Source organism: Tribolium castaneum, chromosome 5, assembly GCF_031307605.1.
Source record: "Tribolium castaneum strain GA2 chromosome 5, icTriCast1.1, whole genome shotgun sequence".
NCBI lineage: Eukaryota > Metazoa > Arthropoda > Insecta > Coleoptera > Tenebrionidae > Tribolium > Tribolium castaneum.
Window position 1 is genome coordinate 7,568,584 of NC_087398.1, and position 22,693 is coordinate 7,591,276.

Here is a 22,693-nt window from a genome sequence, read left to right on the forward strand (position 1 = left end):
GCGGGCTGAACAACACGGGCAGGGATTGGGGGGCACTGGGGCATCTCGGGGGGCTCAGTGGAGGGAGCTGCTCGGGAGCAGTCACCGCGCCAAGGCCAAGGCTGTGAGCGGTAAACAACGTCGTCGTCGCCACAGACACACCAGATCTCGGCTGATGAAAATCGCTAAACGGGACTGCGGAAACTGTTTCAATGGGGCTCCCGAGCAGATCACCCAAAATTTTACCATAAACAACAATACGAACAGAAATTTGCAAATAAACCGCTGGTAACTAAAGTTTCGTGATCCCTAATTATATTGACCTATCCAAGAAAGACAAAAGGTTAAATATAGCTCAACTGCGTGCTTCAATAAATTAATCACTTTTCTTATGCCGAAAAAGGGCGACTTCAATCAATGTAAAACAATAATTAATGAGAAACGATTTAGCTGCGCAGAGCGAGTTATTACAAATTTAAAACTTACATTTTGATTAATGTACCAACTAATTAGGCAGTTGTCGTTTTCGATTTATTTTAATCTTTCACTAGCATTTAACATTTTTGTGGTGACTCTAGTACCTAATAAATCATACTCCAATTTACTCTGTTCTACTGAAGTTTCTTCCTTTTTTTGCAAATGTTACGAATGCCCCTATTTCATTTTCCAGAAAAAGTGAACAAAGAATTTTGGAAAGAGACTAGGGTAATGACTTAATATACTGTGGCCATAAAATAGGTACAGTCACTGTCCATCTAGCTGACACAATATCCAGCTAATTTCTGGCTATGGTTTCATTCTTTTTGATCGTGACTGTACCTACATAAGCTCCCTCGGATCATTATTTAATAAGATTACTTCAATATCCGGTATATCTATGTTACCGCGATTGTTGTTGCGAAATGTTTTAGCAAGAATGTTAAGCGAAGATTAACAAAGAAAACATGTTTTTTGTTTTATATAGAAAAATAAAGCTTCTTTAATCACGACATTTGATGTGTAAACAAGCCTATCTGAAAGAAAACACATAACGAATCAATATTTGTATACAAAGCACAGAATGGCAGATAAATTTTAATTTTACGTATTCATTTTGTTGATTGCATATTCATCTGGTTAAAGCAGCACGCTGCTATTAATTACTTAATTCATATTAACAAGACATCATAGAATGATCTGAAAGTTGTTGCTCCACCTATGTGGTATATAAATCGAGTTCCACACATTATAAAATAATCAGTTTAAATTACCATTATTATTACTGCACAGTTATTTGCTTTATTACGCAATATTTTAACTTTATTATATCATATTGTGTGATATAATAATTCGAAAAGTGCTACACGAATTCCGGCCATATTTTAACACTTGTTCAATGTGCCCGCATTTTGCAAGTGGAGAATAAGTGTTCAAAGTGCAAACTAATCCCATCGCTTAAAAAAATGTTTAGATATGATGCCCTGACCTACACAATGAGAAGTATTTTTAGACCAGCGACGTACATATACACGATTTCTCATATACGTAACGAAATAGCAGTCACTTTTTTAAACAACTTTGGTTAACAGTAGTAAACATGTTTGCGTTATGATAATTTCAGGCGTATTAGCGAATGGACATGGCTTCACACGCCTGTGATCTTTTGTCCCAAAATTACTACGCATGTCATACTTAACACCCGAAGATTGGTTAGCATGAAATAGTGCGGAGTTACCTATTTGTGACTCATTTTACCTCGGGAAGGTCACATTTTTGGGACAATAACCCACAATCGGAATAGAGAATCGCATTAAACACATTTTAAAAATAAAACAGTGTGTTGCTGTTACATTCCCAACCAAATGTGAGCGAGACTTTTCATGATGAGATTTTTGTACTCCGATAAATTCAATAGTATTCATCTGCCAAGCTGCCACGACACGTTACGAACAAGAATTAATCCGTGCAAAATTGGAAGAGATCAGTTGGAAACAAACTATGTTGAATTTCCAAGGCTATCCATCTTATTATTATACCTACCTATACTTAAAACCTTCCCATTGTTGATCGAGCATAGAGGAGTCAGATATCTTCTCAAACTAACCGACCAAGCTAACAATCACGCTTCAAGTGTTTCAAATTTCACGTTGGAAGATAGAGGTATGACATTTCAGCCATCAACCCTACGCAAAGCTTAACAAACTACACTTGTAAGCGGACCCTACATTTCTGAAACCATTTTGAGAAACTATGTGGATGGAGATTGTATCACGCAATACTGAGGTTTCATACAATCGTAATAGAAGAAACCTCAAATCTAACAAGTCGGCATAAAGATCAAAAATCTATTTATTGCAAAAATGATTTTTGAGAGTGGACTTGAATTACAAATCACTACAATCGAGAACATGTGTATAAACGCGTAATGGACCCACTTGAAAAATGAAGCACGTCTGAACTGTCAGTTCTTCAAAGGCAAAAAACAAATGCATATTCACTTTTTTATTTCGAGTAATGATTGGCAGCGATTATGGAAATGACTGAAAAGCTTACAGCTGTTATTTTAGCCAACATTGAATAATCACTGTAATTACAATAGAGAACCTCGATAATTCGAACCAATTTCGATCATAGGTCGTTCCGATTGGTGATTTATTCCGAATGCTGAAAGTAATTTTCCATAATTTCATTTTATTACATTAATAACCCATGGATTCAATTGTGTACAAACAGACCTTTTGTCCATTTCATTTCATGTTCATGGTTACTTAAAAAACGGAATAAAGTAGAGCAAATTAGTGAATTAATTATGAAAAAAAACTGCAATGTTTTTTCACAAACTTTTAAAATAATTCAGAAATTTTCACATTTAGAAAATGAAAAAATCTGGTCTCACATAAATCTGTCCATTTGAAAAACTTATTAGACTAAGTAGGTGAAATAACAACTCTCACCATTCAATTAAGAAAAATTAGCATTCTTTATTAAAACTTATTTAACTGTAACAAACCTTGAACTACTTTTTTATATATTAAGTGAGAATGAATAAATATTTAAGAGAAGATAGAATTGAATTTTATGGTTTAGAAATGTTTAATTTTTAGCATTAAGATAACAAAGTTAATTGGTCAACGTAATTAAAACTAAATTGCTACCACAATCGACTTTACCAAATTAATTTGTGAACACAAGAAAAATAAATCATCTTCAGCATAAATAATTAATAGCAGGTAATAACCAGTTATTGTAAAATATTCTCACAATAGGCAGCTCGGAAAGGCCCGGAAAATTGATTACTGCTATTTTTCACGGTTTTTTCATGTAAAGAAGCCGTTCACAAAGACAGTGAACTTAACAATAATAATTGATAATTGTGTACCTTGAAACCGGACTGACAGTTAAATTTATCAAACTGTAAATATGCGAGATACATAAATAACAAAGAGGCATTACAAATGACAAATGATGTGATTTTTACATGAAATATTGCACAATAAGATTGAATTATGTCAAGTAGCGAGCATATTCATGGCTGAATGGATGTAGCAATTTCACCGACAGCCCAGGAACACTTTGTTATTGTAATACCTGTGCGATTTTAATTTTTCTTGGCGTCTGTCTCGACACTCACCCGGCATTTTCGACGAATCCGATGGACATTTGGGCAACATCCGAGGGCGGCGACGATGCGGCTGGAGGCGGCGGCAGATAATCGGCCCGATCCAAAGAACCCAGAAAGACACTAGGACCGGCCGCCGCCTCTGCCTTCGAAAAATCTTGCCTGAACAACTCCACAGGAGCGCGAGGGCCGTCCCCGGCTCTCTGGTTATTTTTCGTATAAAACAGTTTGAAAATCCGCTTTGATGAAGAAGTGAAATTGCACACCACAACGTCACATAATGCAGTCAATTGCACTTATCTGTTAGTGGATAATCACAAGCACGAAGTTTTCGATTTAAAAAGGATGATGGCACACGAGGAATTCAGCTTGAAGAAACTTTAAAAGTTGCACGAAACACACATTCAAAAAGAGACCTTGATGAACGTTGTTGCACATTAGCCATGACGGATTTTTCTTGCAAAGGATCATTTGCACCTGCACATACCAAACCAATGGCTCATGTCAATTTTTGTTTGATTGCGAACAATTTGCACCAATTTAATGCAAACAAGGAGATTAGAACTATTGGCTCAAGGACCAAAATAAGCGTCGAAAGTGGAACGGTCCAACTGCGGTGGGTTCGCTTTGAAAAAAGCGATTTTTCCCGAATCTCTTAATTAAGAACTACTAGAAACTGACCTAGCCTTTTAAGTTAATTTAAACACGACAGGCATGTTTATAAATATTCAGTTTATATTTACATAAGTGCTAAGCCGATGTTCAATTCAAGAAGATGAAACTCATCATTTCAGCAGTGCGATAAACAACACATAAATTTCATCCCTTGGAATTTTTTGCATTTTTGGCAACACGTTAACTAACCGCATCTCCCACATTAATTTAACTCTTTGTTTTTTGATCGCTATCCTTATAAATTCCGTCCTGTAATGACAAAACACACGTGTCAATGCAAGGCATGTGTTCGACCATGCGCAGGTGCGAAGAATCCTTGCGTTCTTCAACTTTAAACTTTATTTGATGGGGTGGTTTTCGTGGAACACGGCGAACATTTCACATACATATTTGCACACTGATTGAGTTTTTTCAACACCAACAGCACTTAAAATGATTACATTTTGAAATTGAACGTAGACACATAGAAGCCAATTAACATCGACGTATTGCACGTAGATAGCGACACAGTTTCATATAAAAGTAGATTGTTTTGAATGCTGTAATCCGGTTCGAGAGAACGGTTCACATCTGACACACCAACTCCGGCAGCATCAGGTAGACTAATGTTAGCTTTTCGTTTCGTTGGAACACGCCGGTAGAGGGCCAACGCAACTTGGAGCTCCGGAGTGCTTTCGTCAACCGTTTCAGCCAACATAAATAAAATAGCAAACCGCAAAAACTTGTATAGGGATTTGGATCATCGAATCATAAAATCGTGCCGTCTTGACACTGATATATTTTAATCTGAGTCAAGGTTCGGCTATTTTTTTAAGTGGGTGACCCATCGTTGAGATTCTCGAAGTATACGATTTTTTCGTATTACGCAAAACGTTTTCCTAATTTATGCAAAGTGATTTCAAACAAAACACGATTTTTTACCAATTAACTCCAATAAAACTGTATGTCATAAGGCGATTATAAAAATTAAACCACGACATTGCGACAGTCATTGTTGCACTTCATGTTGGGAAAATCAGGTGAAGGTTGGCGACGTTATAAGCGTGCGTTTCCAAATAAAGACAACCGCATGATTTTGGATTTTTCTACGCAACTGTGGATATTCATCAACCTTTGAAATAAAAATTCCCAAATTTACACAAAAATCTCAAACTGGCTTAGTTTTTCCAAGACGTATTCATTATGTTTCCAAATATGCTGTAAATATTTAAATAATGTAAAAGCGTGAATAAAAAATGCACATTCATTGAGAAAAATCTTCAAACCAAGGCAAAACCCTATAATCGGAATTTTAACCGATGTAAATAAGCCGTAAGGTCCAAAATTGAGTGAAACGCATGTCATCTCAATGATAATGTGTTAACGGCATGCATAATTTGGAACAATCACCAATAATCGTTGATTTTTTCACACCCCAAAAATCTCGTACCCCAAAATAGAAATCATCAACACACTTGAGTTGGAAAGAATGGAAAAAACCTGATTAGTATGTGCAGGAAAAACTGACGGAATTTTGTTTACATTTGGCTACTTGAAACACACAACAAACCGGAAGATGTTCAACTACCGCTGAAATTACAAATGACATTTTATGTTAAGTGGTTTGAGGTCTTGAATGTAAAGCAGATCCGCCAGATACACAACCAAATGTTGTTTTGTGTTTACACCAGAAATGTAGGTTTCCCTTTGTCGCAGAAGCGGAATTGAAATAAATAAGAAAATAATAACTTTAAAACAATGGTGTTCTGTATTTTAGCCGGTTATTGTTTTATGGTCCCATCGGCGAATACACGTTTTAATTTGGCGAAATTGCCACCGCCTCCATCATGTAAAATTGAAGAAGTTCAAGCCGACACGAAATTTTAATATTATGTCACTTTCAAAAGTCGGCTCCTTCTGAATATTAAGAGCGAATTTTTTAAAATTTAAAATATGTCTTTGCCATTTTGAGAAGATTTCAACTCAATCACGTCCCGAGACAAATTCAAACATACAAATGCCGTGGTTTCAAATTCAACAGACGTACTAATTTATCATTAATACATATAATATGAGAGTAGGTTCGTTAGAATTTATTGTTTGAGACATGATATTTATCCTGACTATTAATTAGATTGGTGGAACAAGAGCATCATTGCAGAATTTTAAGGAACTTGTGCGCACAACTAGTAATTTCTCTGTTGTGTAACAAATTGAAAATCAACCAGTTCGCAAACAAACTTCATTATAATTTGGGGACGAAACTCCGGTCGGTACACCCGATCCCTTAATTCGTGATCAATATGTCTCGACCTCATCGCGAAAGCCCTTTTAATCGAAGCTTACTGAATCAATTTAACATAGAGGCGTTAATTGAATTAATCCCCTAGATAAGTGTAACTCGAATTCAAAAAATACTGAAACGAGACGTTTCTTTGTGAAAAGAGTTATTGCAGAATGCATATTAGATGCATTAACAAGCAGCAACATGCCACGAACATATCGGTAATATATTTTATGGAGATACAAACTCGTTTGGTATTTTAGATATTCAGAAACATGGAAATCCTCGTAGTTTATAGGTTGGTACGCCAACAGGTTTCGGTGTCTTTAAAATTAACACCACTTTGAAAGAGTCATTTAAGACTCGCCTATTTTTATTCATGAAACGGTTTTGAAAAAAACTGCAAGTAAGCATTGTAAATGATAGACTACAGATACCCACCTTTTTGCAGTCATCACACTAAACAAAGTATGATTTTTCCAAGAAATCAATTCATGAACTAAATTATAATGACTGTTTTTGTATTTCGCTTCCACGCTTTGTGTTGATTTCGTAACACGATTTAGTTAAAAATTCAGCATAATTGCCTGAAAATTATGAAATCGCCAGTTGCGCTTTTTAAAACTTGAATAATTTCGACAACTCAACCGGAAATTAAGAAGATAAAAATGGTAATTAGCCCCAAGTTCTAACAATTAAAAAAATAACCATGATAAACACTAATATAATGCTGCGAATTATGAACTGACGTCACCTTACTCAATATTAAATCACCGTGCGCGGACTGAACAATATAATTACCCAACTTAATTACTTTTCGGAATTGGGATTTGTTGTTTTCACACCTGGTTTTTAAACTTTCTTTGTTTTCAATGGTAATTACTTTGTTATCTTGTCAATACGAACACGCCGAACAATGGATTTTAAAATTAAAAATCAGATTGGTCTTCGTAAGTCACCATCATGATGGCTCCATGCCAGAATGTGGTTCTCGCTATTTTGGCAAACACGTGATGCTAACTATGATGCACTCTCACTTTCGGTGTGCTGCTGAAGTACGTTCCACACCTCATTAAGTGCCAGCCTTTCCACTTCGGTGACGCTTCTGGGATTCAACATTTACTATGCATGTCTAGTCTGACAGTGCTTATTGCATGCTGTTGAAAACAGGACATTTTAAATTCCATTTTTAAAAATAGACCTGACAATAAACAGCCAATCTGACCATGAACAAACTACGTTTGAAAAAATTGTCAGCGTTATTGAGCTAATTTTCGTTTCGATTTATTAATGTTCTAAAATATGGCAACGACAGTTGATGAAAAACGACTGCTCAAATTTATGTACGGTAGTCTGAAAGTTTGGCACGTTTGTAAAGTCAATCAACTGGCCACAAGTAATTCCCAGAAATGATCATGACTAAAGCAGAACATATGCCCGATCCAAAATTTACGGGCACTTCATAATTTACTGAAAATGAAAGTAAAATAGTTGGAACTGTTAAATGAATCATCAGAACATGTATATTTAATTTTTTAGCAAGACAATGCTTATTACTATTTATTAAATCAAGCTAAATGCCTTTTAACCTGTTTTGAACCACAAAGATTGGCCAATCATCGAATCCAAAAATAAATTACCTGACAAGACAGGTCTTAGAAACTTCAAATACAATGAAAACTGAAAACTAGAACTCCAAATATACGTGATAACAAAACAGAAAACATGAAATTGTGGTCAGATGGCAAGGCTTTTCACAGCCGCCAACATTTTTTATTACAAAATCCATATGAATAAAGTATAGACTATAAATAACGAAGCAGAATAACCAACAATGCGAAAATCTTTTTTAAGTACTCGCAGTTATAAAAATATGAGCGTGCAGTTTCCATTCTATTGATAATTGAATCGCTTTTAGCAAAGTAAATAACCAACATTGGATCAAAACTAAACAATAATTAAAGTGAAAGCATTCGCATATATTTTTAAGTCTTATTTATGCTTTAATACATAAAACCACACACTCTAATTAAAACTATTTAGAGCACAAATACGTTTGTATTGCAATGTTTTACATAAAACTCTGACGTGATTATGCAAAATTGATTGTTTTGCAAAAAAACACCGCACATAGTGTAACAGAAGTGTCAATCGTCAATTTTTATCGAAAATAATTTTAAATGTGAAACGCCTCACATCATTAAAATGTCCTCCATAAAAATGTTGATTTAGGTGACAGTAATGTTCAGTGTAGGTAACTAATGCACTCCATATTGAATAGTGGAAATTAGTAATAATTGGAAAATAGTAAGCATCCTTGAATTTAAGTTTGAAACTAAAAATGTGCACCCAAACTAGCTTTCCAAACGTTATTAGATAAAGAACAATGTTAAGTAACAGTTGTTACATCATCTTTCCATTAACTAGAGAAAAGGAGGGATAACACGTAATCAGTGGTAGGAGCAAAAGAGACGTGGCAATGACTTTCACTCTTTTCACATGACCTGGTTCGATGATATTGCTCTATTTCTGCATTTTAGCTATTTAAATATGTTACATTAACTCATTTTTATATAGTAGTAAAAGTATCATCAGTCCAATTCTAGACTTGTTTATGATCTTTTCAGCGCTCAATACCGGAAATGAGTTTCAGTACCCGGAACTCTATTACTTGATTTACTCTGGATAGTATCATTAGTGTCATATATTAAATAAATAGGTTATCCTTCCAATCCAATAAATACGGTGCATAAACTCATTACCCTACAATAACAATCCAATAACGCTCCAATAAATCAAAACCGAATTTTTGATTCCCTCGAGCTCCCGATGACAAGTATCGTAACAACAATAACAACCCTGACATTAATAGGCAAAATTAAATTACGTGTCGATTTATGAGGGCTGGCCATAAATGCAATCGGCTAGATCGAACCTCCTGTATACTGTAATTGGGCGCCGCTTATTTCAATTTATTCCACGCGTTTATTTCCTTCTCTGTTACTATTGCATGCAAATTGGCATCGGGGCCAATCCGTCCGAAATTATAGGGGCCTCCCAAATTATCCCGCATGCAGCAAAGAACGACAAAAATTTTGATTAACTCGAGACTGCGAAAGCTGATGACCCTACCAGACAAGGTCTGTAAGAATCACAGAGCTGTGTCAAGGCATCGTAGATAAACTTCCACTTCGCAGGTGTATTTACTGTGGTTTTGTGGAATGTCTTTGTTCCTGATCGGAATCCGTTTGATTGTTACAAAAACCCGATAGAAAATTTTGTATGTGAATCATCACGTATGAATTTCAATTTCCCGATGCAATTTTTTTATTTACCATCTGTTACATCATCAAATGGTGTAGAAAAAATCATTTGCTACCTCACTGAACATTCCATTTTCCGTCTGAGAGCTGTTCATCTCAAGACACTAAAAAATCCCGGAGCGTTTTATATATAAATCACGCATTTGGTTTTTGTTTAAAGCAGGTGTTTGCCGCTCGATGCCAATAATGAATGACATGGACGTCCTACTAACCCACTAATAAGTCCCTGTGCCGCTGAATAAAACTGATCGCGTGTTAAACGGTTTTTCATAAAACATTTTATTTATTATGCGCAAAATGTTATGCCCACTCGATGATTTAAATCTGGACGTGGCCGAATATAGCAAAACCAAAAATCATGTTCGAGCCAACGCAAATAAAGGAATCACGCTTTTGACAAACTTTATGACAACACCACTCGATCAATAAATAAATCACACGGTATAGTTTGAGTCTCGCTCTACCCCGGAAATAAAGCACAAAAAAGTGTCCGAATCCCTAGGGGAAGCAAAGATATTGCGACACAATGTCATACATTCATCAACCCTGCAACTTTAACCCATTTCCCAGTGTGGTATACCACCCACGAACCGAGTCGAGAACCCCGTGGTTCAACATTTTTCTACACTTCGAAGAGAGGATATATTTAAGCGTTACATCCTTGTGGCTGCATCCTTCGTCGCTGAAATAAATTACTTTTTCCACCATGTAATTGAAAACACAATTTATCTGGAATTAAATAAAAAAGATACAATTACGCGACCTCTGCTTGTTTTCCCTAACATTACACTTATTAGCTCCACCAAAATAAACTCATTAGAAAAATTTTCGCGTACTTGCCAACGCGAATAGCATTCTCATTTGACTTTCGGAAAAAATATTGCATCCGGTCAATAAAATAAATTACAAGATGTGTGCTCAACGACACATTTAATGTAACGGAGGAGACAATGAAAAACAACACCCGCCATCTGATAGCGTTATTGAACATTTTCTTTTTGTTTAACCAGACATGAAATGATCCCAGACCCTCCAAAAATTACAGCAAATAACGCTTAAAATAAAGTATGGCTTGATGAGTTGAGTGCTAGACCACAAAAAGATGAAGTTAATAACGAAGAGAATGAATTTTCACCGCGGTGTTTTGCTTGGTTCAAGCATCCTTGTTTCGTTGATTAAGCTTCCGACTAAATTAGTGTTATTTTTCACCATTCGCTGAATCACTCATTCAGAGAATTATTGATGTGCTTTCCAACTTTTACTTTTCATTAATAAAACCAACGGATTGTAAAAGTACAATTATTGTAATTTTAAAATTAATACTGGAAAACAAGTTCTAGGTACGAGCACAAAGCAATCTAATTACTTTGTAATTTTCGCTCTTCCAACATGTTACGCGTGATGATGACAATTTATTTGTCATAAAGTTTACAATCTGCAACCTTCATTTAATAACGTTTCAATAAATTAAAGTGTGACAAAAGACATCAAAACAACAGTTACTCACGTAGATGTTTAAAGGATGAGAATAAATTCCCAACAAGTGTAATATTAGAAATTATATTTTAAAATATCACTTAGCAAGTGCATTCAACTGCATCGCCCACAGGTGCCTCTTGGCATAAACATCAAAAGAAAACGGACATTGGTTTACATATGAAGAAAAACCGAAACCATGCGAATTTCTGAAATGATGCACTTGAAACGTCCAGATTGTAAACAGCATAATTACGCCTAGGCTAACAGAAGCGCTGCATTGCGATGAAAGGAAAAGTACTCATATTCATGAATTTAAAAATAAAACGTTAAACAATCGATAAAGAATTTCAAAAGTGAACTACCTAACTGTTAGTCTTCCATAAAAATGACCCTTATTCTATGGAAACAATTAATCTTTATAACTATGTAATAATAGACATCGTTCCTCGATGTGGTAATTTGATAGGTTTGTTCCCAATCTAGCTCTCCATCAGCTCCACAATTTATATCTCGAGCATTTTGTAGTTAAAGCTACCGAGTAATCGACTATTAAAATAAAACCGCTCAAGGGGCTCTTCAATCAATTTGACCTATCTTTCGTTGTAAAGGTACTACAAGAAGTTTCAAGACATTATCCATAACTTAAACGAATCCTAACCGCCGCTAGTCATTTTCAATATTTGGTGTTGATGGTTAGAAACCATCCGAGAAAGCAAACAGAGGTATTTAAGTAAACTTCGGATTTGTAAACGTGTACGATAAAAAATGTGCACAAATTGATGTCAAAAGTTGACAGAGGACTGCAAAGCTAATTTTTCCAAACATGTGTGCTCCATCATTTTAAAGGATTAACCCCTTATGAGAGTAGATAAAGCTCTTTCTGAACGTAATTACGGCAGACTGTGCAAATGCTCGGAAACGTTCATAATGTTAAAAAACATATGGTGATAATTGCCAGTCAGATGGTTCCGTAATAACGAAAAAGACTTAAAAATCTCTAGGAACGACATTGATACATTACAGAACACGTTTTTTTATTCCTCAACCGACAAATGTGAATGAAACTTTGCGTTTAACCACAATTTTCGATTTTGTGACTAATTAATTGACTATGCTTTAGGTTTTACGGACCGAATAAGATAATTTTCGATTTTAAAATTAAAATTTTAGGTACTTGTTTTTGCACTTCAAGGCATACAACAATTTCCAAAGACATAAAAGTGGCCACATCCTTTTTGTATTCACTTTTAATTATCCGTGCTAATGTAATTAAGCGAACAAATTTCGATGTTATATCGAAGTGTCCTCAGCAAAAGCAATCGTAACAGGATTGAAATATCTTAATGCGACATAATGAGCTGTTAAAATGTTACAAATCCAGTCAGACATTTATTTACTGCTAGCACAAGACAACTACACCATAAAATCAGTTGGTCCGTTATCCACCAACGTCATAATAGTAAACTAGTTACGTCTCTAGTTGATTTTGATGGACTCCCCATGCCAACTACTCGACGCGAAACACATATAAATCATTCAAATTTCTCTTAAAACACATCATGAAAGGAAATAATCCCGCATAACCCATTTCCGTAGTTTTCAAATCCATATTTGAATGCAGCACCGCTTTGGGTTGATCAATTCACCACGTGCCACTAACAACCTTCTTGAGACCTTAGTCGTGCTCCTCATCATTAACAATCAATTACCCTTTAGAATCCTCGTTTAACCTGAGCAGTTCGAATGGGAGGAGAAACCGAGTCCTGTTGGAACTCTTGTGTTTTCATTAAACCGTTCTAATCCTCCATCCCCTTCGTGTTTATCGAGTGAAACGTCGTAATCCAAATTAGCTCAAGAATTAGAGGCTCGATGCGACTGGCAAACGCTGTGTTGGAAACGGCGACGTCAAATACGGGGTAACAACCGGTGAAGGACCGAACAAGGCCGATTCGGAACCACTGCAGGATAGCGGACGCCGGACGTCCAGCAGCCCGTCGTACAGCACGCAATATGGCACGTGCAACACGACCAGTCATATATAATATGACTTCCGGCACCGGTCGGTTAACATTGAAGTAATATGACGCCCTTCATATCGCATTTTCGACGATATAATGAACTAGTTACGTGAAAGAACAGATAAATATTCTATGAGGTCTTCGGCTACTTTGACAAAATTGACGCTTCAGCCAATGAAAAATTACAAACATGTACATAATAAAACCATTAGCAAACAAAAGAGGCATATATTGAGGATTAAGTAAACAAAATTTATTAAGATATGCAATAGGGACACTAAAACTTGCCATTTGTGGCCAGGTCAACGATTTTTTTTATTTATAACCCGCAAAGCAACTCGTACTCGCAAATCGACCCTAAAAGCGATTTTTCAGCATTTACCCCCATTTCAAATATTGACAATTTCATGGCTCAATTGAAACACCGAAATGATCAAAGCTCCAAATTAACTTTATTATTTTTGCGGCCCGCGTCAGTTTTTATTTTATTAACGTATTTCTTCGTATTTTATAAGACAATTGACTCAATCAAGAGCGAATTATTGAATTATGCATAGTTTTCTTGAATAACTATTCTTGAGAAAAGCACACTCTTTTTGAAAACAATAGTCTAAGATCCGCAGTAGGATAGTCCTGCAGCTATCGCTTACCGGATAAAACTTATTTCATCAATAATGTATCATAAATAGGTTGCTCAAAAAAATGATGAGGACTAAAACGCGTCCAATTTCAGTCACTTTTTTCAGCGTTTTGCAGCCGTTACAAGTAACATTTTTGAAACTTAATTGAAGAATACATTCTTCTACTCGAGCTGTAGGGGAGAAAGTGTTTTAAAATGTGGTCAGTGCTTTATTGAGTTCAGAAAAACATTCTCAAAACTGCAAAAAATATGTTTCACAGGCGTTTTAGGTAACATTTTTAAAGATTTAAAGTAAATAAACTAATATGCCCTCACACCAAATATTTTTTGACGATTTATCCCTTAATTGTATACAAAAAATGGCCCGGAGTTAAATAACGCTCACGTATACAAGCAGAAAAACATTATGCTGTTGTTGAATAGTAAAAATATACAAAGTTTGTGTATTATTTCCTTTGAGAAAACCCAATTCTACGACTAAAACGCAATTATTTGAAGAAAAACAGCATAATTATGTATTTATGTACCCTAATCGAATTAATATGCAAAACACTGTTGTTTATTATCCTACCACCAATAAATTATTGTCTCAAGCAGCCATTTTTGCAATTTGAGAATTTCAATACAAGTTCCACTAGTTTTTGAAAACTTTACAACGGTACAATGCACACGTTCCTCCCAGTTTGAAATAATAACAGTTTTCGTGATGTCAGTGGAAAAACCAGAAGCCAGTCAAAATTGGGCGACAAACATTAGAAAGGTGCATTGCAACACAGACAAACACACAAAAACGAGAAATATTAGTTACGCAACTTCCATACAGTTAATTGACGTGCGATGTGAAACAAAATCAAATCAAATTATCCATCTAATGTTCAATCCGCATACCGTTATGTGTATCTGCAAATGAGATCCTATCGAAAAAAATCGATCCATTCTTTGGTCGAGACTCGATCATAATCTTCCACATTAACATTGTGGCATGGATTTCAATCGTGACTAAAACGTTGAATACCAGCCTTTTATTAAATTTGCATTGTAACCTTAAATGAGTGTTTCTTCCAAAATATACTTAACAGATCGCTTATTACAGGTAATGGGTTTATTTCGAAAGATGATGTAATTGCTGCAATCAGTTTTTTTGTAAATGACACAACCAAGCCAATTATTCTCCTTTGTTGGAGTGGTTTTGGTCATCTCATGAAAAAACTACCCGCTAATAAAAGTTACAAGGATCGTCCTCGTCCTAATATTCAACATCTGACGTCTCTCAAACTCCCCGAGTGACATTTTTAATTTTCTTATTGCTTGCAAATGGCACAAGCAATTTAGAGCTTATTCGAAGAGTAAAAGTTGGCGGTTGTTAGGGACCGATCTCCATGGCGATGTAATGACGGGGAAAACCACAAATTCACCACCAACTTCATACAAGTGATCCAACCAACAACAACGAAATGGATAACACTTCCCCGACTGGATTCGAAGCATATTTGACAAAACACAAGAAACCTTACACGAGGAACAAAATATTGTTTTCCTTTCGATACAATGTGTTGATGTTATCGATCTGTGGCCACTATACAATTTCAAATGCATTTTCTCCGAACACGAGTAAATGGATTCTTGGTTTAAAATCGTTGCGGCCTTCAAATACATTGCTAATTTGATACATCTGTTCGTTCTGAAAATAACCGCCAGAGTCCAACAACAAATAAAACAACAAACAGGAGAGTTCACGCCGGATTAATGGTGAAACCAATGAAAAATGCAATTAAAATTGTTCATGTCGTTATGGGGGGTCATAAATCGAGTGTGATGGCCTCATCAAACGTCAGACACAATAGACCATGGGATAGGTTAGGGCCGTCGTAAAAAGCCGGCTCGTGGCGTCGCGACGACCTACTCCTCTTGGCCATCCTCAAACGGGATCTCAGTCAGATGAATAATGGCCCCGGGAAGCTCCAGTCATTGATAAAATTATTCAACCGTGGAGAAATTCACCTGTTCTATTGCCGAGATTAAGCGAGACAGATATGGGCGTCAGACGCACATGAAGATGATGTTACATGCCTTATTGGTAAATGGAAATGCGTGGGCAAAACGCTGCTTTTACTTTTTTATAGCCGGCTGTTATTACCGTTTTCGATTTCATTACCACATTCTTATTGCCACCATTATTTAGGGAAAAAATCGCCGCGAAACTAATTTCTTATCTCTCAAAATCAGCTCAAGGGAGAATCGAATAAATCTCCGACAACAAACAACGTAGAAGCATTTTAATATTGCTTATCTTGTAACTTAATGCTTTAATTTGAATATTTCGTTCCGAACAAAAGAATTTTGTGCTGTCGAGAATGCCACATTTAAAAATAAAATTCGCTGTACGAAAAAATCGACAATAAATCTGCCCGACGCTTTCTAGATGTATCCCGTTGAGTGTATGAAGGTTTTGCATGTCAGGAAATTAAAACCAGATAATTTGTAGTGTGTGATGCTGCATGTTATAATCAAGCAAAAAACGTAAACGAATAAACAGTTTTTAACTTTTTCGGCATTCGGCATTTGCCAAACAAAATACACCTGAATGTGTAATTAAAATCTCCAATTTAGCAGATAATTTGCGTACACACATACGTAAATATTTACCAAAGGACTAGGTCATAACATAAAAACAACGATAAAAATTCGTTAAACACGTACAAATATTTTTATTAGTCAAGTAATGAAAATATGCCTTAAATAATGGTAGAGCCTGAAGCGGGAAAAATGTTTGCATAATTTTTATTTTGGCGCTTTTGTTGTGACGTGATATGCGTAAAATTAAATGTAGGTAGGCCCTAAAATTGGCAAATGAAAAACTGGACGTAGCTACACTCCCAGATGTAAATTCGCGATTTTTCCATTTTGATTACGTCGAAAATGTAAGGACAAGACAATTCCATTGTATTCCAATTCTTACATGCATTATTTTCCATTACTTTTACCTCTTCTAGCTTATAAAATCCACGACAAAATTATAAAGTAACACAATGTTTGCTTTTGTTGGCAAACATTTAATACTCTTTTAAAAGAAAATTAAGAAGCTTTTAGACACACATCTTTACAATCGCTGCGGGCTGAGAAAGTCGCGCAATAAATTCGAGATTACAGAGGTACAACATTTACTTAAATAACTAAACATCATGATACATATTATATGCCACCAGAAAAAGTTGCCTCCTCACTTAATGTTGCATAATTAAAGGGAACTCCTTCGATGGTGTACGTACACTTTCTTCATACCCTCCCTGCATAATTTAATAAATAATACAACTTTCCTTTTCTTCAATTTGCACACCGGCGCCAAGTCAGATTTTCATAACCATGTTTAAAGAACTGATCGTCACACGACAACAGTAGTTTTAAGTAGTATTTGTTCAAAAATTTAATAAAATGGATCGAAAAGTTAACAAGAAAATAACGAAGCAAATCAATATTACTCAAGTGATGAGAAAAAAGTTAACATTGAAAACAGCGCTTCCTGTTCAGGCAACATCGTGATTATTAAATTTGAATGTAGTTACCGTAACGTGGAAAAAACTAAAAATTTTATAAATTAACTACAGAAAATTTCATGTCAAAAGACTAGCAATTTATAAGTTTTGTAACGTTTCAGAGTATTCAATAAAACATTACACCTAAATTGTTTTTTCACCATGAAGGCAAAAATATATTGTACAATTTGTAAACAGAAGCGGTGGAAATGTAATATAAAGTCTTTTGTTGACAATACTTGGCCGTCTCATCAGTTAGACACGTATTTACAAAACCAGTCAAAACAATTTCATTTTTACTGTTAGCGTGATTCATGAAACAGCTTAATGTAACTGAAAAAAATGAAGATACACAATATTCTTCAGTCACCTTTCTCTCTAATAAAATCTTTACTAGATATCAAATATAATTTACTACAATTACGAAAATGTTACCAACTGATACAACTCAAAACCAGTTTTAGATCGACGACTGACACAGTTATACAAATTGACACATCACAATAATTAGAAAAACGTAAACTAAACCTGAATCCTGATGAAAACCTGGGAAAAAATTCCCAAACGAGCCAATTTACTTATTCTTATTATAGTAACAGATATCGTAAATTTCACAAGTTAAAATAGCGTGAGTTACAAAATTACATAAGTTTACAACAAAATGAAGTGTAAACAACTGATAATTTTCATGTCAGTAAGTCCTAAGTAAAATACATAATAGCATAATAGCTGAGAGTTTTTACGAATTATAATGCGAACAGATTTTACTGTACTCTCTTCCAATCCAATTCTATGTGAGATTGACTAGGTGGATATGACAAAAAATGTCGATCTATGAAAAGATCCATCATCTTAGCCTGAATTTGAAACCAAGACTGAACACAAATTTAGCACTTTGACCAATTTCGAGTTCATTTGAAATAAATTACTGAAAATTATTTATTACTGTTTGGCTAGTTTGTACTATATTAGCTTGTTAGTTTGTAAACAATCCAAACCGTTGGCTATTTTAATAGAAAGCGCAGTTTCAACTAAAATAATTTTTGTAATTTACTTGAAAGACAAAATAGATGGACAGTTTATAAACTATCTAAAGCGATTTGGCTATTATTAAAATCAAACCTTCTCAGAACACTAAATAACCAACGCTTTGGCTAGTTTACAAATTAACCAACTAGCTGGCTAATTTAATAAATAAAGTATTTTTATATTTAATTATCGGGTCGGGTCAGTGGTCAGGTTTATAAACTAAAAAATCGGATGTTTTAACTAGTTTATTAACCAACCAACGAACCTTCTGGCTACTTGGACTTGATGAATATAGAAATGAATATAGAAATATAGAATTTTATTCTACTTTTTACTCGATTTTGCCTTTTAAACTTAGTTTATTTTTGACTTACTAAAGCAAGTGTATGTAGTAGCGGTTTAAAAATTTTAAACGGCAATCCTATTCACTCAGAATTAGCTTAAAATGATGCAAAACATAAACAAAAAAACAATATGATTTATAGTTTCACACAAATCATTTTTTTCCGTAGAAAACATACATACAATAAATAAAAAATCTAAGTTTGATGTTTGACTTTTTCTTAACGGTTTCTCAGTGGAGAGGTTATCAATTTTGCGGCTGCTCTGTATTTCAATTGCAAAATTATTTACTAAATTAGCCAGCGAGTTGGTTAGTTTGTAAACTAACCAAAGCATCAGTTATTCTGTTACCAGAACGTTTGGTTTTCATATTAGCCAACCCATAGTTTACAAACTATCCGGCTAGTTTGTAAACTAACCAAGTCTACACATTAGCCGTAACATTACCAATATTCAGTACATATCTTGTATTTTTGTGCAATAGATACAATTACATGAATGATGTAAATTGATACGTATCTCATAAATCAAGATATATAATAATAAAAGTAATAATGCAAGCATATTTTGGCTGATTAATTATTAATTTAATTTTAATTTTTAGTTGTTAATACATATTTGGTGTAAAAAGCTTTAAATGAAAGAATAAAATGGCAGCTGTCACAATGATTTAGACACTTAACCACTTTTTTGTAGATAAGTGAAGTGATTTATACACCACTGTGAAAAAATGTTTACAAATAATTACATTTACAACCAAATTTGTAATCAAAACTGACGGATATATGCTCCAGTGTCATTTTGTCACTTCTGTTCACTTATTTTTAGAACTAGTAGTTGAAGATATCAATTTATTACTTCTCAATTAGTCAAAAAACACAAATCTATACTTTATTGATAACATGACAAATATACCTAAAATGTTTGTCGTTTATCTTTTAATCATCAAATCATAAATTTTCGACAACTTGACGTCTGTATTGTCAAAGTCAAACGAGAGTAAAATGTCATTGTGTAAGATTTTTACAACCACCCGGTATTTAGCAGCGCCAAATTTGATGTCACCTCAGACGTAATTGGCATCGGAATAAAACGTGGCTCGACTGACATTTTATAGTTCACTAATTACTATCCTTAATAGACGTACGTAACGCGAAGTATCTGTTTCTCCCTTCGTCTTATCTTTCCTATTGTCTCGATGAAATCTGACAAGAGCAAAAACACAAGGGTGGGAATAAAAATGTGTTCTATCATCAATCAATAAACAAATATGAGACACTCTCAACCCCGATATGCGACCAGCACCGTTTGCTGGACCCGAAAAGAGCGTTCCGATAAAAAAAGCAATTTCACTGTGCATGCATATTTACCTAGAACCCACAAACACCTAACCTAACCTTTCCAGCCAGCACTGTGCTCGAAATAGCCCTATTTCGGCAATTTGCTGGCGGAAATCGCCAGGACAGCAAGGCGCAAGGGACTACTTTACCTGTTTCGTAAAAAATCATACTGAGCCGTATCCAAAACTATGAAAAGTTTGCTTGGAAGCCAAACACTATTCAAGGTCTCGTTACATGAAAACACCGTAAACCGCCGTGAAAAAGTCCCATCGGGATCTTCGCACTGCACAAATAACTGACCGAAAACCGAAACACAACACCTGGACAACTGTTATTCGCCTTTATTGCACATAAACACGTGAAAATACCAAAAAATAGCACACGTCGAAGAAAAGGTTGTTTTCAACATGGCTGACACAAAACTCGGCTATTTCACAAGGATTTGTTGACCCTGGCTCTACGACAAATCTGATTGGTCGAAGGAACGCGGCGCGGGCCCTGATTGGCCGCGTTCAAGGTTATGGACAAAACATTGACATGCACCTGTCAGCTTGAATTCATTCCCAAATTTTATTTTAAAACGAGTGAAACTGAAACGGAATCCCAAGTGCGTCCAGTAAGTGCCACAATTATTTCATTGCGGGATGTAACTTCTATAATGCATTTTCAAAGTAGAGCTCTCTATCCAACTCGAAAGCAAACATCAAGCGAGCTGTGGCAGCTTGGGCAAGTGACCAGCGGCGGCGCCACTTTACTGAACCCCATTCAAATCAAATTTTTCAAATTGTGCTTTTTTTAAAATCCAAAAAACGGGCACTGACATAATTTTATTGAATTAGGTAAACTTGTAGCTTCAGCCAAACGTTGTCTTAAATCATTACGCCGACGTAATGTTTACTCGGTTGATAATTGATATGTTGGCTATCAGTCTCATTAAAAACCTTTTAAAATGTTTAAATTTACAATTTAGTTCCACGAACACAGTTTATTCAAGTGTCACTAACCCGAGAGGGCGCAAATTTAAATTCCGTCACAAAAATCATCAAAATTTTTTACACTCAAATTGTCGTAATTAATAAATTGGACTCACCTTTGTTCCGTTCTGTTGTCGTCATTTTCCCCATAATAAAGGTAGTTCGAACTGAAGGTGTCCATTCCGATGGCATAAAAAATTCATACATGACGATAAAATTTGTTTTTTCTCAAAAAACCGACATTGTCACTAAAAACCATTACCATATTATGTTAAAAAACACACTAGAGTTTTGTTAAATCGTTGAATAACGCCTCTGCGATTTGATTTTTACATGGTAAAATTGCGATTTTCGTATTGATAAAGAATTGCAAAGGGAATCGTGTTGCCTGAGACACCCTAATCTCCATGCGCTCCTGTGCTTGACAACAATGTTGCTAGGCAACCAGCAACGCGTCACTATCCATTTCATCGGAATATTTGCATGCAGACTAACGTTTTGTTTGGAAGTGAAATTGCTTCATTGAGTTAAATACATAATACATGTGCAAGCTTGTTTGATTTTGTTATTAGATTTATTACTCAGAAATTCAGCGCCAATCAGATACATAAAATTTTCATCACATGATATATTTTTCACAATTTTGGTGAAACATTAACATTTATCACCTTTTAAACAATCAAGAAATGTAAAATTACATGTTTGACGTTATTTAATTGGCCTATACCAAATATACAAAAGTCACAAGACACTAGATAAAAAATAATCAATTATTTTATTTTTGGAAACCCCTGACACTAATGATCATTGTTTCAATAATACTTTCTTTCTGAAAAAAATATTATCAGTTATTATCTATTCCAGTTATTCCACCAATTAAGGTAGTGGATTCTTATGTAGTTATGTGGATTAAGCTTAATCACGTTGCAATTTTTTCAAGGGCTATACAAACTAGAAGACCTTTTTGGAATAGTTATTGGAATAATTATTTGTTATTGACTGCATGTTACAGGCGCACATCTCGTAAGATTGTCTGAAACATTCTGTACATACAGTTGTGGGCCAAACACATAACATAGTTATGTAAAAAAATAATTTTTGTTTGTAATCTCGTCTAGAAATCTCATTTATTCGGATGTCAGTGTCAGTGATTTGCCATCACTGTCATTAACACTGTAACTTCGGATGTAGCGATCAATACTCTAGTAGAAAAAAAACGTGCAAAATATTACCTTTATTTTCAATGAATTTTATACAGGGTGTTAGGAAATGGCTTGGCCATATTTTGTACGTATGTGAATTTGTCATAATCAGATGAGTTAAAAACCCTAATATCATTTTTCCAAAAAAAAAATTATTAACCCACCTGTTGAGAGCCACTGTGTGGTTTATGGTAGTTTATCAGTACGTTAATTTTTTTTTAAAGAAAAAAAGACATAGTGGCACATGGACGGTTTGAGAATTTTTAAATAGTCCCGGTTCTGGGATAAATATCTTTTT

General features: G+C 34.9%; 1 protein-coding gene across 4 annotated transcripts in view; it reads right to left on the bottom strand.

Moving 5' to 3' along the window:
- tai (taiman) overlaps positions 1-21,493 on the bottom strand; it is a 68,437-nt gene extending 46,944 nt beyond the window's left edge. The window contains exons 1-2 of one of the 4 annotated variants that reach the window (XM_008195405.3): positions 4,639-4,888; positions 3,590-3,993 (exon numbers count right to left, since the gene is read on the bottom strand). In XM_008195405.3, coding sequence (XP_008193627.1) covers positions 3,590-3,618 — 29 coding nt within the window. In that variant the 5' untranslated portion in view covers positions 3,619-3,993; positions 4,639-4,888. Of the gene's footprint in view, positions 1-3,589; positions 4,055-4,441; positions 4,889-20,368; positions 20,656-21,309 lie in introns of those variants that run through there. The other 3 variants (XM_015980426.2, XM_008195401.3, XM_015980427.2) reach the window with 3 other exon arrangements.
- Positions 21,494-22,693: the final 1,200 nt, after the last annotated feature.